At 42.3% G+C, this 19767-nt stretch overlaps 5 protein-coding genes across 6 annotated transcripts; 2 read left to right on the top strand and 3 right to left on the bottom strand.

Moving 5' to 3' along the window:
- Positions 1 to 239: 239 nt before the first annotated feature.
- LOC135675584 (probable pyruvate, phosphate dikinase regulatory protein, chloroplastic) lies at positions 240 to 4318 on the bottom strand. Of its 2 annotated transcripts, XM_065185876.1 has the most exons (4): positions 3689 to 4318; positions 1007 to 1646; positions 829 to 925; positions 240 to 540 (listed from the first exon to the last, which is right to left on the bottom strand). In XM_065185876.1, exons 1-4 carry the CDS (start codon positions 4211 to 4213, stop codon positions 510 to 512), a joined length of 1293 nt encoding a protein of 430 aa, XP_065041948.1. In that variant the 5' UTR covers positions 4214 to 4318; the 3' UTR covers positions 240 to 509. The 2 variants fall into 2 exon arrangements, with proteins under 2 accessions (XP_065041948.1, XP_065041949.1); XM_065185877.1 differs by lacking the exon at positions 240 to 540 and having other exon boundaries at positions 693 to 925; positions 3689 to 4317.
- A 645-nt stretch (positions 4319 to 4963) lies between these two features.
- LOC135675585 (probable dolichyl-diphosphooligosaccharide--protein glycosyltransferase subunit 3) lies at positions 4964 to 9803 on the top strand. Its single transcript, XM_065185878.1, has 2 exons — positions 4964 to 6128; positions 9570 to 9803. The coding sequence occupies exon 1, from the start codon at positions 5059 to 5061 to the stop codon at positions 6115 to 6117; it is 1059 nt and encodes a 352-aa protein (XP_065041950.1). The 5' UTR covers positions 4964 to 5058; the 3' UTR covers positions 6118 to 6128; positions 9570 to 9803.
- A 317-nt stretch (positions 9804 to 10120) lies between these two features.
- On the top strand, positions 10121 to 11683 carry LOC103986740 (COBRA-like protein 10). Its single transcript, XM_065190339.1, is given in 3 exon segments — positions 10121 to 10406; positions 10519 to 10816; positions 10818 to 11683. Coding segments are annotated over 3 exon segments (1245 nt in total). The 3' UTR covers positions 11479 to 11683.
- Positions 11679 to 15163, bottom strand: LOC135675586 (large ribosomal subunit protein eL42). The gene is made up of 4 exons (XM_065185881.1): positions 15025 to 15163; positions 12344 to 12523; positions 11975 to 12049; positions 11679 to 11891 (listed from the first exon to the last, which is right to left on the bottom strand). The coding sequence occupies exons 1-4, from the start codon at positions 15025 to 15027 to the stop codon at positions 11832 to 11834; spliced, it is 318 nt and encodes a 105-aa protein (XP_065041953.1). The 5' UTR covers positions 15028 to 15163; the 3' UTR covers positions 11679 to 11831.
- An 890-nt stretch (positions 15164 to 16053) lies between these two features.
- Positions 16054 to 19720, bottom strand: LOC103986570 (septum-promoting GTP-binding protein 1). The gene is made up of 6 exons (XM_009404587.3): positions 19144 to 19720; positions 18952 to 19072; positions 18741 to 18837; positions 18467 to 18506; positions 18256 to 18339; positions 16054 to 16319 (listed from the first exon to the last, which is right to left on the bottom strand). The coding sequence occupies exons 1-6, from the start codon at positions 19429 to 19431 to the stop codon at positions 16155 to 16157; spliced, it is 795 nt and encodes a 264-aa protein (XP_009402862.1). The 5' UTR covers positions 19432 to 19720; the 3' UTR covers positions 16054 to 16154.
- Between the last annotated feature and the right edge of the window lie 47 nt (positions 19721 to 19767).

Raw genomic sequence — 19767 nt, 5'->3', positions numbered from 1 at the left:
ACATACACACACACAAACTATAACATTGTATACAATTGCCAATCACAAACAGTAGACTACAAAGATGAATTCTCTTGTAAATTTCCTATATACTTTAGAATGCTTGCAAAGCTTCAAGCAAATTTGTTACCAGACCAGAATATAAATTTGTTCCCTAAGGTTAGCATCCTCACAGTGGAGGTGCATTGGGAAGAAGAAAACAGACTCGAGCAAAAGAAGCAAAATGTCCTCAGACAGACTAACAGATGGATGGAAGATTCCTGTCCTCTATAATTTCTGCTGGTACAAAACATACAAACTGGTACAAGAATGGCAAAATAAAATAAAAAAAAGTACCAAGATGGAGAACAAGGGATGAATTAATCAAAGACTTTCCGTCTGAATGCGATGGAAAAAAAAAAGAGGACAATAAACAAAGAAAAAAATTCCTAGAAAAATCGGTGTTACAATCACCGATTCAACCTCGTCATATGAATTATCTATTCATGTCCAAATTCGAATGGTCCACTTCATCTCATGTTTCCCGAGAACACAACAAACCTGCATATTGACTAGTTATCAATACAAAAATGTTATAATTACTCCCATTGCCTATATGTAATCCGATCATTATAAAACCATCAAAAGGAAAATGTAGTAACTCAAGTAATGGTGGCAAGTAACAGATCTCCATTTCAGCACTAGAATCAACGGAGATCAACAAAGCATAAATGATTTTCAAGTATAGTATAGTATAGTGTGTGTGTATATATATATATACAAAAACCCTGGATTACTTTTTGCTATTTGTCAGAATATATACAGATAATTACAAACTCATTCTAGTACCGTTTGGAAATGCGCGGCATCAAACATTTTTGTCTTCTGTCATGGTACATTCTGACTACAACAGCTGCAGTTTCTTCGATTGCTTTCCCAGTGACCTCTGTAATTAAAAGGCAAAGCAATGTAATCATCAAGATCAACAATGTGACCTAGTCAGTGACGGTGAATAATAAGCGCTTACCGATCACCGGCCAAGTCGGGTTCTGTGTGAAGATTTTATTGGCATACTCCAACTCCGCCCTCACATGGTCCATCTCCGAATAATTGCTTCTCGTTTCACTGCCAAAACCAAGACTTTTGGCCCTTGCCTTTCTAATGGTCTGCAGAATAACTGGATTGATTGTTAATCCAAAGATCTTCTCTTGATTTATTTCAAAGAGGGTCTTCGGCAAGTCCACACCCATAACTATCGGCACATTTGCCACCTTATATCCCTTTTGAGCTAGATATATGGACAAGGGTGTCTTCCCAGTGCGCGAAACACCGACAAGGACAATATGGGCACGATCAAGGTTTTGCGGCTTAGCTCCATCATCTTGTTTGATAGTGAAATCTATAGCCTCAATACGTTTGAAGTATTCTGCACTAAGTGGAGCACTTCTGCCTGCAGCACCTCGAGGTAACCCAGAAGGAGCAACATCAAGATGGGTAGCAATGGCCTCAGTAATGGGTCGAAGTATATCGGCCGATGGGACACCCCAGACTTTGCAGGCATCCTTTGCACATTCTGCCATGTCAGGATCAGCAAGGGTATAAAGGAGCAAAGCACCTTCTTTGGCAGCTTGCTTTATAATCTCCATCAGTCTATCCATATCTTCAACCTGAAGAAGATTAGTGGCAATGAGGACATTTAGCAAACTGTCTATGATCAAGCATACATATCAAATGGGTAATAATTCGTTATGCTAAGAAAGAAGCTCAGACTTATATCTAGGATACTAGCTCCTGCTGATGCTTGGTTTTTTAAAGCTTCATTTTAGGTTAAAAACCAGTCAAACTTATGGTGCAAACCATTATTTCCTTGTCCCAATGGACATGAAAAAATACCTAGAAAGATCTGTAGTAGGTTGCAAATCCATCATTAAAACTAGTACCGCACCATCTGCATCATATCTACTATGAAGTCTCCAAATTCTTCATATGATTCAACTTTCCATCAAATCTGATATACAATCAGTAAAAACTGGAACATTCAAATAGTGAAATCGAATGTATACGTCACCGTTCCAAGTTCATTATTATCCTTTTGTACTCTAAATGTAAATAATTAAAGCTGGTAAATTAACCTCTAAGCAATTTTACATGTCAGGCAGCCTACACCATGTTTCTGTTGACTTCAAACTTCTCTCTACCAAATGCAGATGGAAACATACTGTCAACATATTCTACGGAAACTCAAAAATATAGGACAACAAAAGAATACAGCATAAACACTAAAGAAACTGCCTTAACCAAACTACATGAACAACATGATTAAAATGAAGCGGACTCATAACGATGCAGAACTTTCACAGTCTCGAGATGCTGAAGGCATATCACAACTTTAACAATACAGAAACTAATCTACAAAAGCATGTTGCTTCCTGCAGCTACAATCAAGTGTATGTGCTGCTGCCTTACACCGAAATCGGCGACGGAAGAACATCGATGTTGCTGACCCCAAATAGTTGGGATGACATGTTGTTGTGTAACAAAAAATATGGGGTCTTGATAGTGAGAATTCTCGGACATGAATTATTCATTTAATTTTCTGATTAGAGAATCTAGATTATAAAGGAGTAAGATTCTCAAGAAGAGAGGATCCATGGTGGACCCCAGACCACCTTGACACCATAAGGGAATAGGAAGATAGATCCACATTGAAACTCACCTGAATCATCCCATCTATCCTCCTAAGAAGTTTGGTTCCAAATGGAAATTTGAGTAAGAGCAAGTAAAAGAAGGTATCCAGCAATAACTGAACACAGTTATCCTTCGTACATGTAGTAACCCCACGTAGGATAAGGCATGGGTTCCAAATACGCCATGTTCCAATACCACATACCAGCCCAGCCAATAAAGCCACAGGGCTGTAGATGAAGTCTGTACTCCATGACATTTGAAGCAGGTAACATTGTTAAGTCCAAGTTCACAAATCTCCCCAACCAGTCACTGATTTCTACATTGTGATAAACTCAATTTAGCTTCAGAGCATCATATAATCTTTTTAACCCCTCTCCAACATTTGTAAAAGAACAAACATAATTATAGACCTAAACTCGACACTAACAAGGTTTTAAACTCTAGCTCATACAGCATCCAATCATCCTCCCTAACCGAAAGTCTAGGCCATCTATGGTTCTCAATGACCAGGCAAGACAACATCTCAAACATCCATTCCAAATATTCCAGTGAATTCCCAACGAGCTTCTCTCAGGAAATTGTAAGCATGAATCCAACCAGTCCACATGCCAATTGTCTATACAAGGAAAACCAATTGAGCAAACACCATCAATAACAAATGACTCATGCCTTGTGGAAAGTTTGAAATGTCCATCACAAAGATCAAAACTTGCGCTCAGTCTTCCATTGTTAGCACCGCCATCTCATGAAAACTCCTCCTCGCCATACTAAGAGACCATCTTATCACAAAGAGAACAGTCAGCCCGATAAACTTACACCAACACATCCTGGCCTCTCAAACTCAGGTCTCAGCTTTGCAAATTTCAGAAAGCAGCCTCTTTCAAATCAATGCAATGCAACATCGAAGGGTAAAATTCTCGTTGCCCTAAAGAATTCATACTATAATATATGAAACTCGAATAACATATCCTCTCGTCTAAGTTAATATGAATGCATAGGGAGGACGAAAAGACGAGCATACCCCAGAAAAGAGGTGCGTATTGACGGGGCAGACGCGGTCGACCAGGCAGTGCTCGAATTGGCCCAGGGCCGCGTTGACGGAATGCTCCGCCGTCCACCCCGTGCCATCCGACACCATGTAGATAGCCTTCCCCTCCATCAGTTCGCTCTCGTCGTCCTCGCCATCGCCCTCTGTTCCCTCCCCCGCCACGGCTGGCCGGACGCCCGCCTCGGAGGGAGGAGACGAGGGCGGCGGCGCCGGCGAGGGTGGGGGCGCGGTCTTCTTCCGCAAGGCCGGCCAGTCGATCCGCCGGCCCGAGCGGATGGACCGGGCCCGCGACCACCGATTTAGCTGGGTGCTCACTCGCCGAGGCGGTGGCTCCCTCTCTGGTTCAACTGCCCGGTCCGGCTCCTCTTGAACGAGGCAGGAACGGGGGGATCTCCTCTTGGAGTTATGCCGGGGACTCCATGTGGCGGGGGAGGAGGAGGAGGAGGAGGAGTGACGCGGCAGGAACAAGGGAACGGGAGGAAGACTCGATTGCAACATATTTCGCCGTGGGTTTTCCTCTTCTCGGTGACGACGATGGCGCTCTTTTGAAGGCTCCGGGCCTCGGTCGGTAGGGGATGATCGGTGGGCCCCGCAAGGGTTGATTTGAATGGACGTGGATTAAGTGCGCCTGAGATGATTCGCCTCACAAGGCGACACGTGCACCCTGTCGCATGCCGGTGGCAGTCCGCTGTTGAGCGGTGGATCGAGGTCGGTGCGGCCGTTTGTTGACGGCCGCACAAATTACACGCTCTTAGAGCGAGTCCAAGTGTGGAGAACAGCTGTCTAAAGTCCAATACTAAGTGTGCTGATTCAGCGGCTGAGGCGGCGGAAATCGGAATCAATGGGTTCGTTGGCGCCTGTTTTCGTCACGGGATTCCAACTTCATCGACTGCCGACGAGGTTTCGAGTCTCACATTATGGGGTGGGTTGTCGCGTCTCTTCGGTCATGCCTCACCCCTATGGATCATCCGTAGTTGTCCCATTTACTTCTATCGTGACTCGCGCTAGTTTCATGCACGATATAAAATTAAGCAACCAGAGAATAATTCGATGGTACTAAGGATTTGATTGCTCAATACTGTTTCAAACTTTGATGGGTCCATGGGCCGGTCTTGGCCCGTGAATGTCCACGTTCGGCCTCAACCGGCCCACTTATGGGTCTACCAATTGACCACGGCGGGCGCCACCCGAACCAAGCCGGATCGACCGTTCCCGCGATAAAGCGAACCGAACCGGCATAAGCTCGATTGGTTCGATTGAGGAAACCGTGGATGGGTTCAAAGTAAAGGTCGGGAGAAGGAAGACCTGCGATTCCGTCGACGCGGAGCCCTAAGTCAGACGGAATGGCGGCTTCCCAGATGCCGATGGCCACCTCCCTCCTCATCCTCCTGCTGGTGATGCTGGGCGGCGCCGCCTCTTCCCCGTCGGGCGAGGATCTGGTTGCGGAGTTGGAGACCCTCCGATCGCAATCGCCCTCCGGCGTGATCCACCTCGACGACCGCTTGGTTTCGCGCTTCCTAACCTCCGCCGCCGCCCCCCGCCCTTACTCCCTTCTCATCTTCTTCGATGCCGCCCAGCTCCGCTCTAAGCCCGAACTCCACCTCCCCCACCTCCACTCCGAGTTCGCCCTCCTCTCCACCTCCTTCGCCGCCCATCACCGCAAAGACGACGCCTCTTCCTCCTCCTCCAGTACCCACCGCCTCTTCTTCTGCGACGTCGAGTTTGGGGAGTCGCAGCACTCCTTCGCCCTCTTCGGAGTCTCCAGCCTCCCCCACGCCCGCCTCGTCCCCGCCTCTGCCCGCTCCCTCCGCGATGATTCCATCCCCATGGACCAGTCCGACTTCTCCCGCGGCGCAGAGTCCATGGCCGACTTCGTCGAGGCGAAAGCCAAGATCCCCCTCGGCGGACCCATCCTCCGCCCGCCCCCCATCTCCCCCCGCCAGGCTCTCTTCCTCCTCGCCGCCCTCCTCATATCTGCTCCCTTCCTTATCCGCCGCGTCCTCGCTGGCGACACCCTCATCCACGACCGCCGCCTGTGGATGGCCCTTGCCCTCTTCGTCTACTTCTTCGGCGTCTCCGGCACGATGCACAACATCATTCGCAACATGCCCATGTTCTTGCCGGACCGCAGCAACCCCGACCGGCTTATCTTCTTCTTCCAGGGATCTGGGATGCAGCTTGGCGCCGAAGGCTTTGCGGTCGGGTTCTTATACATGGTTGTAGGGCTGGTGCTAGCTTTTGCAACACACGCGCTGGCCGGATGGAAGAGCGTATCCGCACAGAGGGGGTTCATGCTCGTTGGCATGCTGGTGGCGTACTGGGCTGTGAGCAAGGTGATCTATTTGGATAACTGGAAGACTGGCTACAGCATCCACGCCTTTTGGCCAAATAGTTGGAGATGATCGGAGATCAAGTGAGTGGTCCACTTTCATCTTTCTTGAGACAATTTACTCTGTTTTGTCCTGTGAGGTATCTTATTTTCGTTCTAATTGTTGTTATTTACGTCTCTGTTTCTGTTTCTCTGCTGGATTTTTGAATCTTGAATATGGTTCTTATGTTATTCTGCAAAATTATTTCTCATGCCTTCTACTCTTCATATAATATTTATGGTTTAATCTTTTTGTTCCATCTTTGGCTGATTGATCAGCTCAAAGCAACTCGAAGATCAGTTTGTGCCTGGAAGTATTTGGCTACTGTTTCATGACTTTTATGTTAGGCAAATGTAGTACAACTGAAGGAACTTTAAGTTGAGGCAAATGCAATACAATTGAAGAAAATTCCCTAGCATTGTCTGCCTTTTAAGGTTTAAACAGCTGTCACAAGAAAGGTTAGAAAGAGTTGATATAGTTGGGCACATAAATAAGGTGGCTGCAAGCTCTCATTGGTGCTACAGTTAGGGAGCATGCTTGGTAAGATAAGGTTGTTAATGTTGAGTTTTTACGTAAGATCTAAGGATTTTTTGCTTCAACAAATGGTATCTTTCATCTCATGATGCCTTGAAGCATATTTGTTCTTCTGGCTGCAGGTCATCTCAACTTTTGAATTCTGAATGTTCAGAAGTCGCATTGAAATATTTGCTTGTCCCCAAGTTTTGGATCAAGCAATTGGTTAGAGGAAGAGTAAGAATAATAAGAAATTGTCATTCATTACTGCTATGTTGTAAAGGGAGTGTCTTGTCAAATTGGTTAACATAACAGTTAATGTTCGATGATTAGAAACATAAATTATTTTGGTATCTTGACTTATTAGTTTGCTTCATGATTTTTAGTAAATCTTTACACCCTTTCTATGAGGGTGAGCCTTGTTTTCGTGGTTATATGCTCTACTGTAACCAGGTGCCAAGGTTCAAGTCATCTAAAAATCTTACCATCTGACCCTCCTATACCTTGCATTTGACAGAACATTGCGCTTTTTTTTGTATGATTCTTATCGCATCAACTTTATCCAGAAATGTTAGAGTGCGCCAGATGGATATATTCTGGTAAATAAGGAAAAAGAAGCTTGATCTTGATAAAATTGTTTTTGAGTTATTATTGTTTATGGGTAACATATATGATCTGATGTTGTACCTAACAAAGAAAAAGTTACATTTAGGAAAATAAGGAAAAAGAAGCTTGATCTTGATAAAAGTGCATTCGAGTTATTATTGTTTATGTGTGACTTATATGATCTGATGTTGTACCTAATGAAGAAAAAGTTACCATACTAGGGATCTCAACCATCACAACATCATTACATTAAGAATGCTAAGCAGTATTTTGACAGCCTAGATTCTGAAAGAAAGATTTAATTATCAAAATATGGTACATATAACTCGTGCTGTAGTAGGTTAGGATATGAAGGGAAGTCATAAATAAGTTATTTGAATTGTGGACCAAAAATATTAAAGAATGCATAGAATGTAAACATTTAAGAACCAAATGGTTTCAGGGTGCATGTAATAGTTATTTTCACAATGACATATTTGTCATCATATACACTAGAAACATTTAGAATTAAGGAAGTGTTATCCAGAGGTTTGTGAGGGTTGACAAAACTTTAACATACAGAAACACACGTGAGAGATGTGATGCTTGGATCTAATAAGATAATTGGTAGCATCTTTTTTTTTTTTTCTTTTGTTAATTGCATATGGTCGATACACTAAACTGAACTGACAGGATTGGGATCTTGAGCCTATATGATCTGGTTCCAATACAAATCTGGTGTGGACAAGATATTTTATTTAAGAATTTTATGTCTCCATATGTATATATGTATGTATGTATATATGTATATATGTACATGAACTAACCCAGTAACTTGATTGATAATATTGTTTGATATTGAACATTGATTTAGTCCATTGCAAACTAATATATCTGCATAATCGTGTCATACAGAAAAGTATGTGAGTATAATATCCAATTTTTCTAATCTGATAACATGAATTATAAACTAGAAAATAGAACCTAAGTCAAACCCCTAAAGTCTCCAGTCACGTTCAACAGTTTTGTCTTCTTCCTTCTCTTCTTTTTAGCATTCACCATTTCTACTTATCAATCCTCCAACTCCTCCCTCTAGTCTAGTCATTTCATCTTTATCAATTCTAAGATGACTGGATTCATTTGATTGTGATGCAGTATTGCAGTGATAAACGGGCACCAATTTACTAACAAATGATGCTTGGTCATGTTTGTGGTGTTGCTTGCATATCCAGTCAGTAGGCCTTATTGCGTAGGCAATATGTAGTCTAAATTTGGTTTACCACATTCAGATTGAGAGCCATTCATGCAGTTATATAGATTGGGTGTTCTAGGTTATTTTAAGAGGTGGACCATTTAGTTTGAGATTGTATTAGATTTCTGTATTGATGATAGTTTAGAATTCCGCATATCACCTCTTTTTCTCCAGTCCACTTATTGTTCTGTAGTATCTAATCCACCTTGTCCATCTTTTCTCCTCACTCCTTTGCCAACATTCCCTTTTCCCCACCCCCACCCCCCACCTCTTTCATTTATCCTCTTTTACTTATCATACGGTGACCATAACATGAGATGTCTTTCATTGGGTTATCTATATTTGTGATGGCCCAAGAAACCAATCTAAAAGTCTTCCCTCAAGTTTTCTTTTTAGATTTTATTCAAACCTTTCCTGATTTAATTCATTTCCAATTCAATAGAGTTTCCATATCTTGAAAAATCTGGATTTTTTTTTTAGGGTTCAGCGCAAGGACTGTATATGCACACACATCATGCACTATACGGAACCTTGATCTTGCACATACTACTTCCAACCGCTATGGTGTATTAAATTACCATCTGTCTGCCATATTTAAGGTCAAAGACCATCATCTATTATATTGACCACATCACAAGGCATCCCATTCCTTTTTTTTTTTAATGCCTTTTATCATTGCACTCTTCCTCATTTTTATCAACTTTCTCTTGCTTTAACTGGAAGCTGATTTTTTGGCAGCCTCTCTTGTTATACATCTAGGTGATGGTGATAATTGCTGGCATGATTTCTGTATCAGTTGATACCTATGTATATACTATATCTGATGTTAAGTTCACATGGCATGATGTCATAATGGAATTGCTTCCTCCTACGTCAGGGCTCGATTGTTTTTCCCATTCTTTCTTCCAGAACTTAAATATAGTAAAAGATATATCTGATGTCGCTACATAAAGCAAAGATAACACGTTAACAAGACCCTGGCCTTCAAAAATTACTTCAGTTGTCTGAACCATACACCAGTTTTGACCACTCTTTTAACTCTAGCTTGATTGCATCAACTTTGTTCTTTCACAATCATACTTTGTTTCTGTTAAACACATATAAGCCTCTGACATTTGTTTCTGATGTTTTGCAGAAAATTAGTCGACAGAAATATGGCGCCTCACAATCCGACAGTTCCTACATTGTAATAAGAGGAACTTGATCGCCTATTGTTGGGGTCATTATCATAGAATTAGTGTTGAAATGTGACAGAGTACGTTATTTGTGCAAGCATACAGCATCGAACTTGTTTTGACTGTCATCATATTTTTGCTGACGAACCGAACAAATGTTGGATTTAAGATTTATAATATTTTCATTCAATCCATGGCAGGTAATCGTCACTCGTCAGTTTATATTAAATAGTTTTTAGCTAAAATGTCAGTTGAAATTGCCCTTCGTTCTTGTATCATATGTCTGGTGCATTACATTAAATATCACGGACTTGCACCCTCCGTGAATGAAATCACAGGAGAAGGTTTCTCAGCTCAAACTTGAAGACGCTACTGCAACTTGAGACCGGCCACGGCATGGACTCTGAAGCCCATACCGAACAAATGAATTCATCTTCCCCGCAGCTCATGCCTCGGAATCCACTGTCCCCGAGAAACAACCCCCTCCCCCCCGGATCTCCAGGCCTGGAAGATGTTCATCGGGTTTCAGCACAACGAGATATTGGTGTCCACGTCCGGGGCGGTGATCACCGACGGCACCGATTTCCCGGCCCACGTCGGCAACGGCACCACCCTGGCCGGATTCCCCCAGACCGACCTCATGAACGCCATCGACACCGCGGGGGGCTTGTCGCAGATCCGCATGGAGATCAAGATGACGGGCACACAGTTTGGCGTGAAGCCACCGGGGACCCCCATGCCCAGGACGATAAAGCCGCAGAATGATGGGTTCAAATGCCCTGCACCCACTCGAAAAGGTAAGAATACTACGTCGATCTGCGATGAACAACGTCGAAATCTGTCGTAGCTTCTCGTGCTGTCCATCCATAACTCTCTTTGTTCAGGGAGTCAAATGTACGTCTGCTGCGTAAAGAACCCCAAGTTCAAGGCCAAAAAGACGGCCAAGAACCTATTCCTACAGCTGCAGGAACGGCACCCTTCTCCCCTCCACCATGAACTCCAGCCAATCCAAGGCCATCTTCCAGCTCCAAGTGTACAAGCTCCCGCCGGACCTCAGCCGCACCGTCTTCTACCCTCCCCAGAGTTGGAAGATCAATGGCATGCTCAACCCGCATTACATCTGCGGCCCTCCCATCAGAGTCAGCCCCATGGAGTTCCCAGATTCCAGCGATCTCATGTCGGAGACGGAAGCGGTCGCTAGTTGGCAAGCGGCCCGAGAGCAAGGCTACCCGATGCTGCGTCACCTACTCCTTCTACAACGCCTCCGTCGTCCCCTGCAACACCTGCGCGTGCGGCTGCGACGACGGCGTCGCATGCGATCCCGACGCGCTCGCGCTGCTTCTCCTCCCGGAGGCGCTTCGCATCCCCTTCGACAACCGAACGGCGAAGGCCAAAGCTTGGGCCAAGCTGAAGCACCACCACGTCCCGAACCCACTGCCTTGCGGCGACAACTGCGGCGTCAGCATCAACGGGCACATCGTCTCCAACTACAGGAAAGGATGGACGGCGAGGATCACCCTGTTCAACCGGAAGGGCTACACCTTCAAGGATTGGTTCGTGACGGTGGAAATGGACAAAGCTTATCTCGGCTTCCAGAAGGCGTACTCCTTCAACGGCACAAAGCTGGAAGGTCCTGGGAGGCTCAACAAGACGGTCTTCCTTCGGGGACCGGAGGGTCTGAATTATCTGACAGCAGGGACGGACGGCAAGAACCCCACCGTGGATCCAAGAGTGCCGGGCAAGCAGCAGTCGGTGATCTCCTTCACGAAGAAGGGAACGCCAGGGATCAACATCGTGACGGGGGAGGGTTTCCCCACGAGGCTATACTTCGACGTAGAAGAATGCGCGCTCCCCGACGAGATCCCGTAGCGTTAGCCATGTAGCGGTTGCTTTCCTAGTGCTCGTGGCGATTCTGTCAACAGTGTGATGGATTGATTGCCTTCGAAGGGGCGCAATTAGTTGACGAATGAAAGCTTTCAGTTTTCTGTAAACTAATGCTATATTTGATTCAGTCGGAGGATGGCCAGCCTCCTGACAAAAACGTAGTTACACAAAGATACTGCAACATCTTAAGGAGAGAAGTCAAAGAAATAAATGGATCGTGCAAATGTTAAACAGCAGCATCCATCCTTCCTCGGATGACAGAAATCCAACAGCATTCAGAGCTACTCTGGCTGCTCGTTTCTAGAACATTACAAGTTTCTAAGGTGAAATGCAGCAGATCAGAAGAGGGACGTACCCTTGCCCTTTTTGTCTCCACCAATCTCAAAATGTTTGCATCTCTGAAAAGAAAACATTCAAATGGTTTCTTCAGAAATCAGATGCAGACCTTGAAACTGATGAAACTTGGAACATCAAAACAAACCTTTATGGGGTGCTGTGAGTAATGCTTGCAACTCTGGCATTGCAGCTTCAACACAATTTTCTTTGTCGTTTTTGCCTGCAATTCAAAGATTAACATTAGTCACGTACATCTAATACAGAAATACAGGACATTTACATGACCGACAAATTATTATCTTACAAGTGAATGACAACTTAAAGTTCACAACACAACCAATCCATCAAGAATGTTTCATTTGTGCCTGCTAAACCATGTATCCCAAATGCAAGAACCATCAATTAGAAAAGAAAGCCTTGGCAACAAGAGCCGCTACACAATGCCCAGAAGTTTCGAGCAATCATATGGGGATACCAAATGCAAGAACCAGCACACAACAACATATGGGGATACCTTCTTGTGGAAAACAGGTTTCGTCTGTCCACCATAACCTGACTGTTTCCTGTCGTAACGACGCTTCCCTTGAACGGAAAGACTATCTTTCCCCTTCTTGTATTGTGTAACCTTATGCAGAGTATGCTTCCTGCATGCCTTGTTCTTACAATAGGTCTTCTTTGTCTTTGGAACATTCACCTGAATTAAACATAAACAAACAACAGCGAAAACTAATAATTAACATACCAAAGAAAATTTAGGAGAAAAAATAAATGCTAGGCAGTGATTTAAAAAACGCTAGGCGCCAAAAGGTGCCAAGGTCCAAAAACACCCGAGGCGCTAGGCGCTTGCCTGAGCGAAACGAGACGCTAAAATATAAAAATATATAATATAATTAATAAATATAATTATTTAAAATTTTAAATAAAAATATGCTATTAAATTAAAAAAATCTATTAACAGTATTGAAAATTAATCATTTCAAATAAACTTAATATTAACAGTATACTGTATACTGAGCCTGCTAACTGAGAAACGAGGAAGCAACGACAGCAACGAGTAATGGTAGTGGCAACGGGAAAGGGAGCGGGAGCGACGAGCGGCGACAGCGACAACGGCAGTGGGAGCAGGAGCGATGAGCAGCGGGAGGCACGAGTGACGACAAAGGCAACGTTTGCGAGCAACAATAGCGGCGGCGACAGGAGCGACGAGCAGCGGGAGGTGCGAGCGGCGACAAAGGCAACGTTTGCGAGACAGCGACGACAACGGCAGCATTTGCGAGCAGCGACAGCGGCGAGTAGCGAGATCGGGATCGGGAGTGGCAGCGACAGCGGGTTAGGGTTGGGTAAGGGTTATATCGGTTTAGTTGGTTCAATTGAACCAACTAACCAACCGAACCAGACCTAAAATCCTGGTTCGGTCGCCTTGGTTTACCCAGGCGCTCGCCCGAAGCGCCCAGCGCCTATTTGAAGCGTGCCGCCTGGGAGATTAGCGAGGCGCTCGGACCTCGCCTCGCCCGAGCGCCTGAGCACCTTTTGCAATCACTGATGCTAGGAACAAAATATTTTCCTGTCAATATCTTTTTTTCTAATCCATGATAATAATATGCAGCTCAATTTTTTTACAATGTTAAATGGGGTTAAGAAGAGTGGCTAATATGTATTGATCCAAAAGATGTTTAAACACTTACAACTATTGATGTCAACACAAATCTCAAATTACTATGCCTACACAGAGTGTCACCCTCTACAGGTATTTAAAGCTTAAGCAATAGTCACTATACAACAAACTTATCAATATGACATACGTAATATTTTGGTCTCATGATATGATATGCAAGATCAGAAAAGCCTAACTGAAAAAACACTTGTGTTCAGGATCACATTCCTAATGATCTAGTGACACTTTCAACCCAATTTTTATGTAAAGCAGGACTCTAATTAGTCATACAAGCGAGAGTTAGACCATCCAAGAAAATAATCCAAGATCGCTTGAAAAAAGAAATAGTTCCTAATATGGCTCATTTTGAGCCAAATCCTTGAATAAAATTCTTAAATATACAGAAAACAAATATTGGAAGCATCAACCTTTTCCTATAATCAAAGTAAAAACTAATCAATCTTTTAGAATACTTTTTGTTAATTTTTTATATCTAAGGACATATAAAGAGATAAACATACTGAATGCTACATTTATGAATATAGTTATGAACACCACATATATATGAATGTATACAAGCATGACAAAATTTTAGGCTAGGGGCATGAATCAATGCAATATTACCCATCAGAACCTCAGGAGGCCCAAAGGGCATCCATGGACAGAGACCGTCAAATAGGTCCCCTATTACTCAATACTTAGATCAACCATGCTCAAAACATGATAAGCTTCAGTCAAATTTTTACTTGCTGTAAATAAATAAATTTGACATCTCAGCTGAACCATGACATCGTCATTCATTTATGCCTTTCAAAATTTTAAAATCATAAACAACAACATTCATTTATGCCTTTCTTCCACTAATTCGATCCAACTAGGGATCTTAAAGTAGGAAACATTTACAGAAGACATCACTTGACAAATTCCCTAAACAGCAATAAACATATCAATATTCTGCGTACATCTACCATTGCAAATCACTTTAAACAGTTTGGCCATTCAAAAAAAATATCATACAAAACCTAAAGAACAAGTGCAAAATCATTCAAAGTTTAAACCAAAATGCATAGTTCGCCATTTAACTTCATTTCAGTTAAATTGCTCCCAATTCACGAACTTTCCACGAATTCTTGACAGCAGATAAAAATCTTCCTAAATCCAAAAAGGAATTACAAGGAACCCTACAAATATTAATACAATTATCACTGACCTTAAGTAAGAAAAATATAGAAATCGCTAAAATTTAAAACTAAAATTGTCCACCAACGATTCAAAAGAATTGCTCAGACACACTTCCTTTTTCTCCCACATAATCCAAACCCTAAGAAAGACAAACAATCACAAGTACCATATCATTACTCCCAGCAGCAAAGTGCGACTTTCGATCCAACAAAAAACCAGAAAAGATCGATCTTCTTTTTTTTTTTTTTTCAATTGGTGCAGGATAACAAAAACATCAGCAGGACAGAAAAAATGGATCTAAAAAGTTTCTTGCATGCGGTAGAAACTAGCCTAGGTTATAGATCGAGAGGGCATACTACCATGGTTGTAGTTTAGGGCTAGGGTTTCCGCTCCTCCGCCGGCCGATAGCGATGCGCCCAGCGGCCGATGGGGAGGTGCCGCTTTATATACGACGACAGGAAGTTTTGGAATTAGGGTTTCTTGAAATATAATATTCCGGTAATGCCCTCAAGAATTGTCGTTCTCTTAAAACAAATTAAAGGGCTAATTAAAGATTATCTCATGTATTTAATTATTTTTAGTATTTCGATTTTTATACTTTTAAAAATTATATTACGATACCTCTTTTTTCTCATATCATCAATTTTATTGATCGAAATACCATACGTGCTATTACGTAAGAAAAATAGTATTAAAATAGGATTAAAAAGATAATTTCATAGTGCTATTCTCACCGATATTACTCTCTTTTTATAATTTCTTGAAAGCGCTTTCCTTCTCTGACTTTGTCCCTTCCTCTAACTTCAATAGATAAAAGAGATCCATTTTATCAAAATTTTCATTTCATTTTCCAATAAAATTTTTGAAGACAAAGAGTAAAATAATTAAATAACACTATCTCACTTTGTTTCCCAACAAAACCCCTTTCTCTTTCTTGACTTTTAATATTTTACTTTCGTAATATAAGAATTTCAATATAATTTTTTAAAATATTAAAATCGAAACATTAAAAGTAACTAATTATAAGAGATAATATGTAATTAATCCCCAGTTAAAGTGAGTTTAGTTTTATAAATTTAATTTAGTCCTCGCATGTCATGCACTTCTTCTATTCAATCTTTTTTTAAGGCTAATATAGTTTATAGATTACTTATTTATATTAGCCCCAAAGAGTCTCAAGTGAGGGAGCAAGATCTTTCTATTTCATACAAATAGATTGCTTTATTTTACAAAAGTCCTAGTTTTCTGAGATCAAAATGAGACATGTAAATCCTCGATTTTATAATTTCTATAAATCATAATTAAAGTTTGTCAACTTCTAGATGTCTGTAAATGTATACATACATAGCAGTCCTTTCACTTGTAGCATAATTTACCTTGACTGCTCATGAAGAAAAAAGAGGTCCAAGTGTTGATCTAAAAATGTTCAGCAGTTCTTATATACAATCTGGCACTTGCAATACAAAAAAGTCAAAACAAAATGAGAAGGCTAAAAGTCAATAATAGGCTCTCCAATAGTCAGATTTCTTTCCAGCGACCATGGCAAATTGAAGAGCTTGGCTGCCACAAACTTGAAAATCTTGTTCACATTTATGTTGTGAGTAGCACTCGAAAAAAATAGCGTTGCTTTCATCGCTCTTGCATATGCTCTCGCCTGCATAATTAACAAGACAAAACAGGTTTACTCCATCCATTTCAACACCAAATAATACAAAATGAGCATCTCATGGAGAAATAGTTAATGCTTAAGTCCCTGTTTCTGGTTATGCCATCAGCTAACCACAAGGGTCAGATTTTAAATTGAAATGAATTATAAATTTATTGCCCGTTTTCTAAGTCTTCCTTTGTGTTTTGTCCATGCCATCTGGAAATGGATGCCATTTAGGACATGATCATCATCTGCTATTTCAAGGTTATATTCGATCATGTCATCAATCAAAAGCAGCTATCACCTCAGAATTCAGGGCAAGCATAATGGAAATGGTGCTCTATGAATCAAAAGTTGATTCATGTGAACCCGACGCAAAGGAGTATCACAATTATCCCCATGGATGGATGACCCAATATAAAGAATATCGTTACAGCTCTATTTTACTGCTTTAGAAGCCTCAAAATGCCAGAGATAAATAATTGAACAGGGTTTGAGATCGCTTTAGACAAGTGCTGGTTCTTATGGTTCATGTTCTGACTCTAGTAATGATCTCCAATCTAGGTTCCAAGACAACCAAACGAGGGCATTGTCCCCGATCTCTTTAATTTTGAATCGAGTATTCTGCGTGAAAAAGGTACCACCCACCTTAAAAACACCCTTAGAATGACAATTGCACACACTAAATCTTGAAACTCACTGAGACCCTACTTTAGTGTTTGGATCAGCTGATAGTACATAATGAAAGCGGACACATGAAAGAAAGGTGTCACATGGACTCCACAAAAAGCTATCCCACTCCTTTATCTCATGACAAGTTTGAAAGACAGCTGGTCTAAGTTGGCCATCTTTAGATCTAGGAGTGTAAAGAACTAAATGATCTACAGATTACAGATCACACATGCAAGGCGCTCGATCCAGGGCAAGCTTTTGCTCGGGTATACATGGTCTCTAAGTTTCAGTTACACTCGGTTGCATCATAAAATCTATCTTTGGAGCATTATTTGGTTGTGGTTTTAGGTGATCCACCAAAACCTCTCTGAAGTAACATGTCTATATGCTTGCAAACTATAAAACCAAATCAGCTTCATCTTTCCTAGTGTTCTATTTCATGCCTCATCCCTTCAAACTACATAAGGATCAATTATTATTCCATGTTGAATGAGCAACCTATACCATAATGGGTGGATGAAGTGAGACAAGTCTAAATCCTAAAGTTGTTAAACAGCAAGACACATGGACACATCAGAAGTACCAGTGTGTAGAGATTGAATGTATCGAGTTATAATGCATATAAGAAGCTAGCTAAACCTAAATGACTCAGCTAGGCAATTCCTTTTAGAAAACTTTATATAAACAGCTTCATCTTTCCTAGTGTTCTATTTCATGCCTCATCCCTTCAAAGAACATATGGATCAATTATTATTCCATGTTGAATGAGCAACCTATAACATAATGGGTGGATGAAGTGAGACAAGTCTAAATCCTAAAGTTGTTAAACAGCAAGACACATGGACACATCAGAAGCACCAGTGTGTAGAGATTCAATGTATCGAGTTATAATGCATATAAGAAGCTAGCTAAACCTAAATGACTCAGCTAGGCAATTCCTTTTAGAAAACTTTATATAAACAGCTTCATCTTTCCTAGTGTTCTATTTCATGCCTCATCCCTTCAAAGAACACAAGGATCAATTATTATTCCATGTTGAATGAGCAACCTATACCATAATGGGTGGATGAAGTGAGACAAGTCTAAATCCTAAAGTTGTTAAACAGCAAGACACATGGACACATCAGAAGTACCAGTGTGTAGAGATTCAATGTATCGAGTTATAATGCATATAAGAAGCTAGCTAAACCTAAATGACTCAGCTAGGCAATTCCTTTTAGAAAACTTTATATAAACAGCAATACAATGAAAAAACATAAAGGTCGATTACCTGATTCACGATCGTCCATTGCATTTCAACAGGAAGCTGGGCAAAGTCATCAAATTTGGTACCTATTAAGATAGGAATTGCCGTCTGAATGAAGCAGAAGCACACAATAAATTTAATATGGTCAGATTAAAAAGACAATGAAAGTTCACCAAAAATCAATAATTGCATTATCATGCTTAGTGAGAAACAAGAACAGGAAACAGATCTGCACCTTATTCCATTTTCTTGCCCTTTGGTACCAGCCAATGGCACTGCAAAAGAGGGCACAGAGAAATAGAGCCATCAGTTGGAGCTCAAAAGCTTAAGAGTCAGTATTCATTAATATTCTTCTTATGAGTTCATGTGACAATTCACAAAGTTTTGACCTTTGAAGCAGTTCATCGCATGGTGTTTCACCCACAAATAAAACAATTAAAGGGAAATCGAAGACCCCAAAATAAGAGAGATGGAAAAATGTTGCAGTAATAGAAAAGAAAATTACTGACTTGTTTAGGGTAGAACGATTGGTGAGATCAAACAATACAAGAATTGCCACAGCATCTTGACAAGCTGCAGGAACGCGGTCGAGAAATTGGTCATCACCTGCAATTATCCAGATGGAGAAATCTCTCAAGACACGGAACATGGGCTGGAATCCCAATCTAACAAAGGCTGTAAGAGCGCGGAGAACAAAGCTCGAATTTAGGTCTCGGTTACCTCCAACATCCCAAATGCTGAACGCAATCCTCGCTCCCCGAACAAATAGAACCTTGTCCATCGTATTCAATCCTGCCGTGTGCAGCTCCCTCTGTTCCTCCAGATCCCCCACATACTTGATCTGCCACCACCGAACGCAACGAGATCTCATCAATAGGAAGCACACGATTCAATTGGATGCACCTATCGTACCAGGAAGCTAGTTTTCCCCGTGTGGCGGTCACCAAGGAGGCCGATCTTCAAGGTCACCAGGTCAGAATCCCCCTCATCGTCCGCGCACAGCGCCGCACGCCCCACGGCGGCGGTCGGCTTCCCGTCCTTCTCCGCCACGAGATGAGATGGCGGGACGCACGCCTTGAGCCGGCGGTACCGGCCGCGGCCGCCGAGCGAGGAGCAGTACAGAAGGTGGTCCCAGACGGCGCGGAGGAAGCGGCGGAGGAAGGCGATCCCGAGGAAGCGAGCCCAGCCGAGGCGGGTCATGGTTCGGCGACTACGGACGGCTGGAGGCCTCGTTCGGCCATCAACAGAGGCGAGGAGCCAAAGACGCGTGGGGTGGTGTTATTTCTAGCGATGCTAATTATCTTCATTATAAACCCATGCAACGATAATATATCTCTATTCGTCGCTCGCGCGTCCAATTCGGCCGTCGCCTCACAATAATGACGCGCGGGTACCTTCCCGACGGTAAGAACAACGGTCGGAAGTAACGCTGCACCGTTGTGTTATGCTGTCGTTATGGTGGGAGAGAGTTGACTCCTCCGCGGTCTTCATCCTTGTTTGTGACGATGAGATGGACGAGATGTGCATTCATCGACC

The sequence above is a fragment of the Musa acuminata genome, chromosome BXJ1-6, assembly GCF_036884655.1.
Source record: "Musa acuminata AAA Group cultivar baxijiao chromosome BXJ1-6, Cavendish_Baxijiao_AAA, whole genome shotgun sequence".
In the NCBI taxonomy this organism is placed as follows: Eukaryota; Viridiplantae; Streptophyta; class Magnoliopsida; order Zingiberales; family Musaceae; genus Musa; species Musa acuminata.
This window is presented reverse-complemented; position numbering and strand designations above follow the sequence as displayed.

Coding starts and splice junctions, on each gene's coding strand:
- LOC135675584 (XM_065185876.1), bottom strand. CDS start 4,213: ATGTTGCAATCGAGTCTTCCTCCCGTTCCCTTGTTCCTGCCGCGTCAC. Junction 1,647..3,688: donor ATACGCACCTCTTTTCTGGG/GTATGCTCGTCT, acceptor AATCTTCTTCAG/GTTGAAGATATGGATAGACT. Junction 926..1,006: donor CCCGACTTGGCCGGTGATCG/GTAAGCGCTTAT, acceptor TTTTAATTACAG/AGGTCACTGGGAAAGCAATC.
- LOC135675585 (XM_065185878.1), top strand. CDS start 5,059: ATGGCGGCTTCCCAGATGCCGATGGCCACCTCCCTCCTCATCCTCCTG.
- LOC135675586 (XM_065185881.1), bottom strand. Junction 12,050..12,343: donor AACCTGTTTTCCACAAGAAG/GTATCCCCATAT, acceptor TTTGAATTGCAG/GCAAAAACGACAAAGAAAAT. Junction 11,892..11,974: donor ACTCACAGCACCCCATAAAG/GTTTGTTTTGAT, acceptor TTTTCTTTTCAG/AGATGCAAACATTTTGAGAT.
- LOC103986570 (XM_009404587.3), bottom strand. CDS start 19,431: ATGACCCGCCTCGGCTGGGCTCGCTTCCTCGGGATCGCCTTCCTCCGC. Junction 19,073..19,143: donor CGGGGAAAACTAGCTTCCTG/GTACGATAGGTG, acceptor CGGTGGTGGCAG/ATCAAGTATGTGGGGGATCT. Junction 18,507..18,740: donor AATCGTTCTACCCTAAACAA/GTCAGTAATTTT, acceptor CCTCTTTTGCAG/TGCCATTGGCTGGTACCAAA.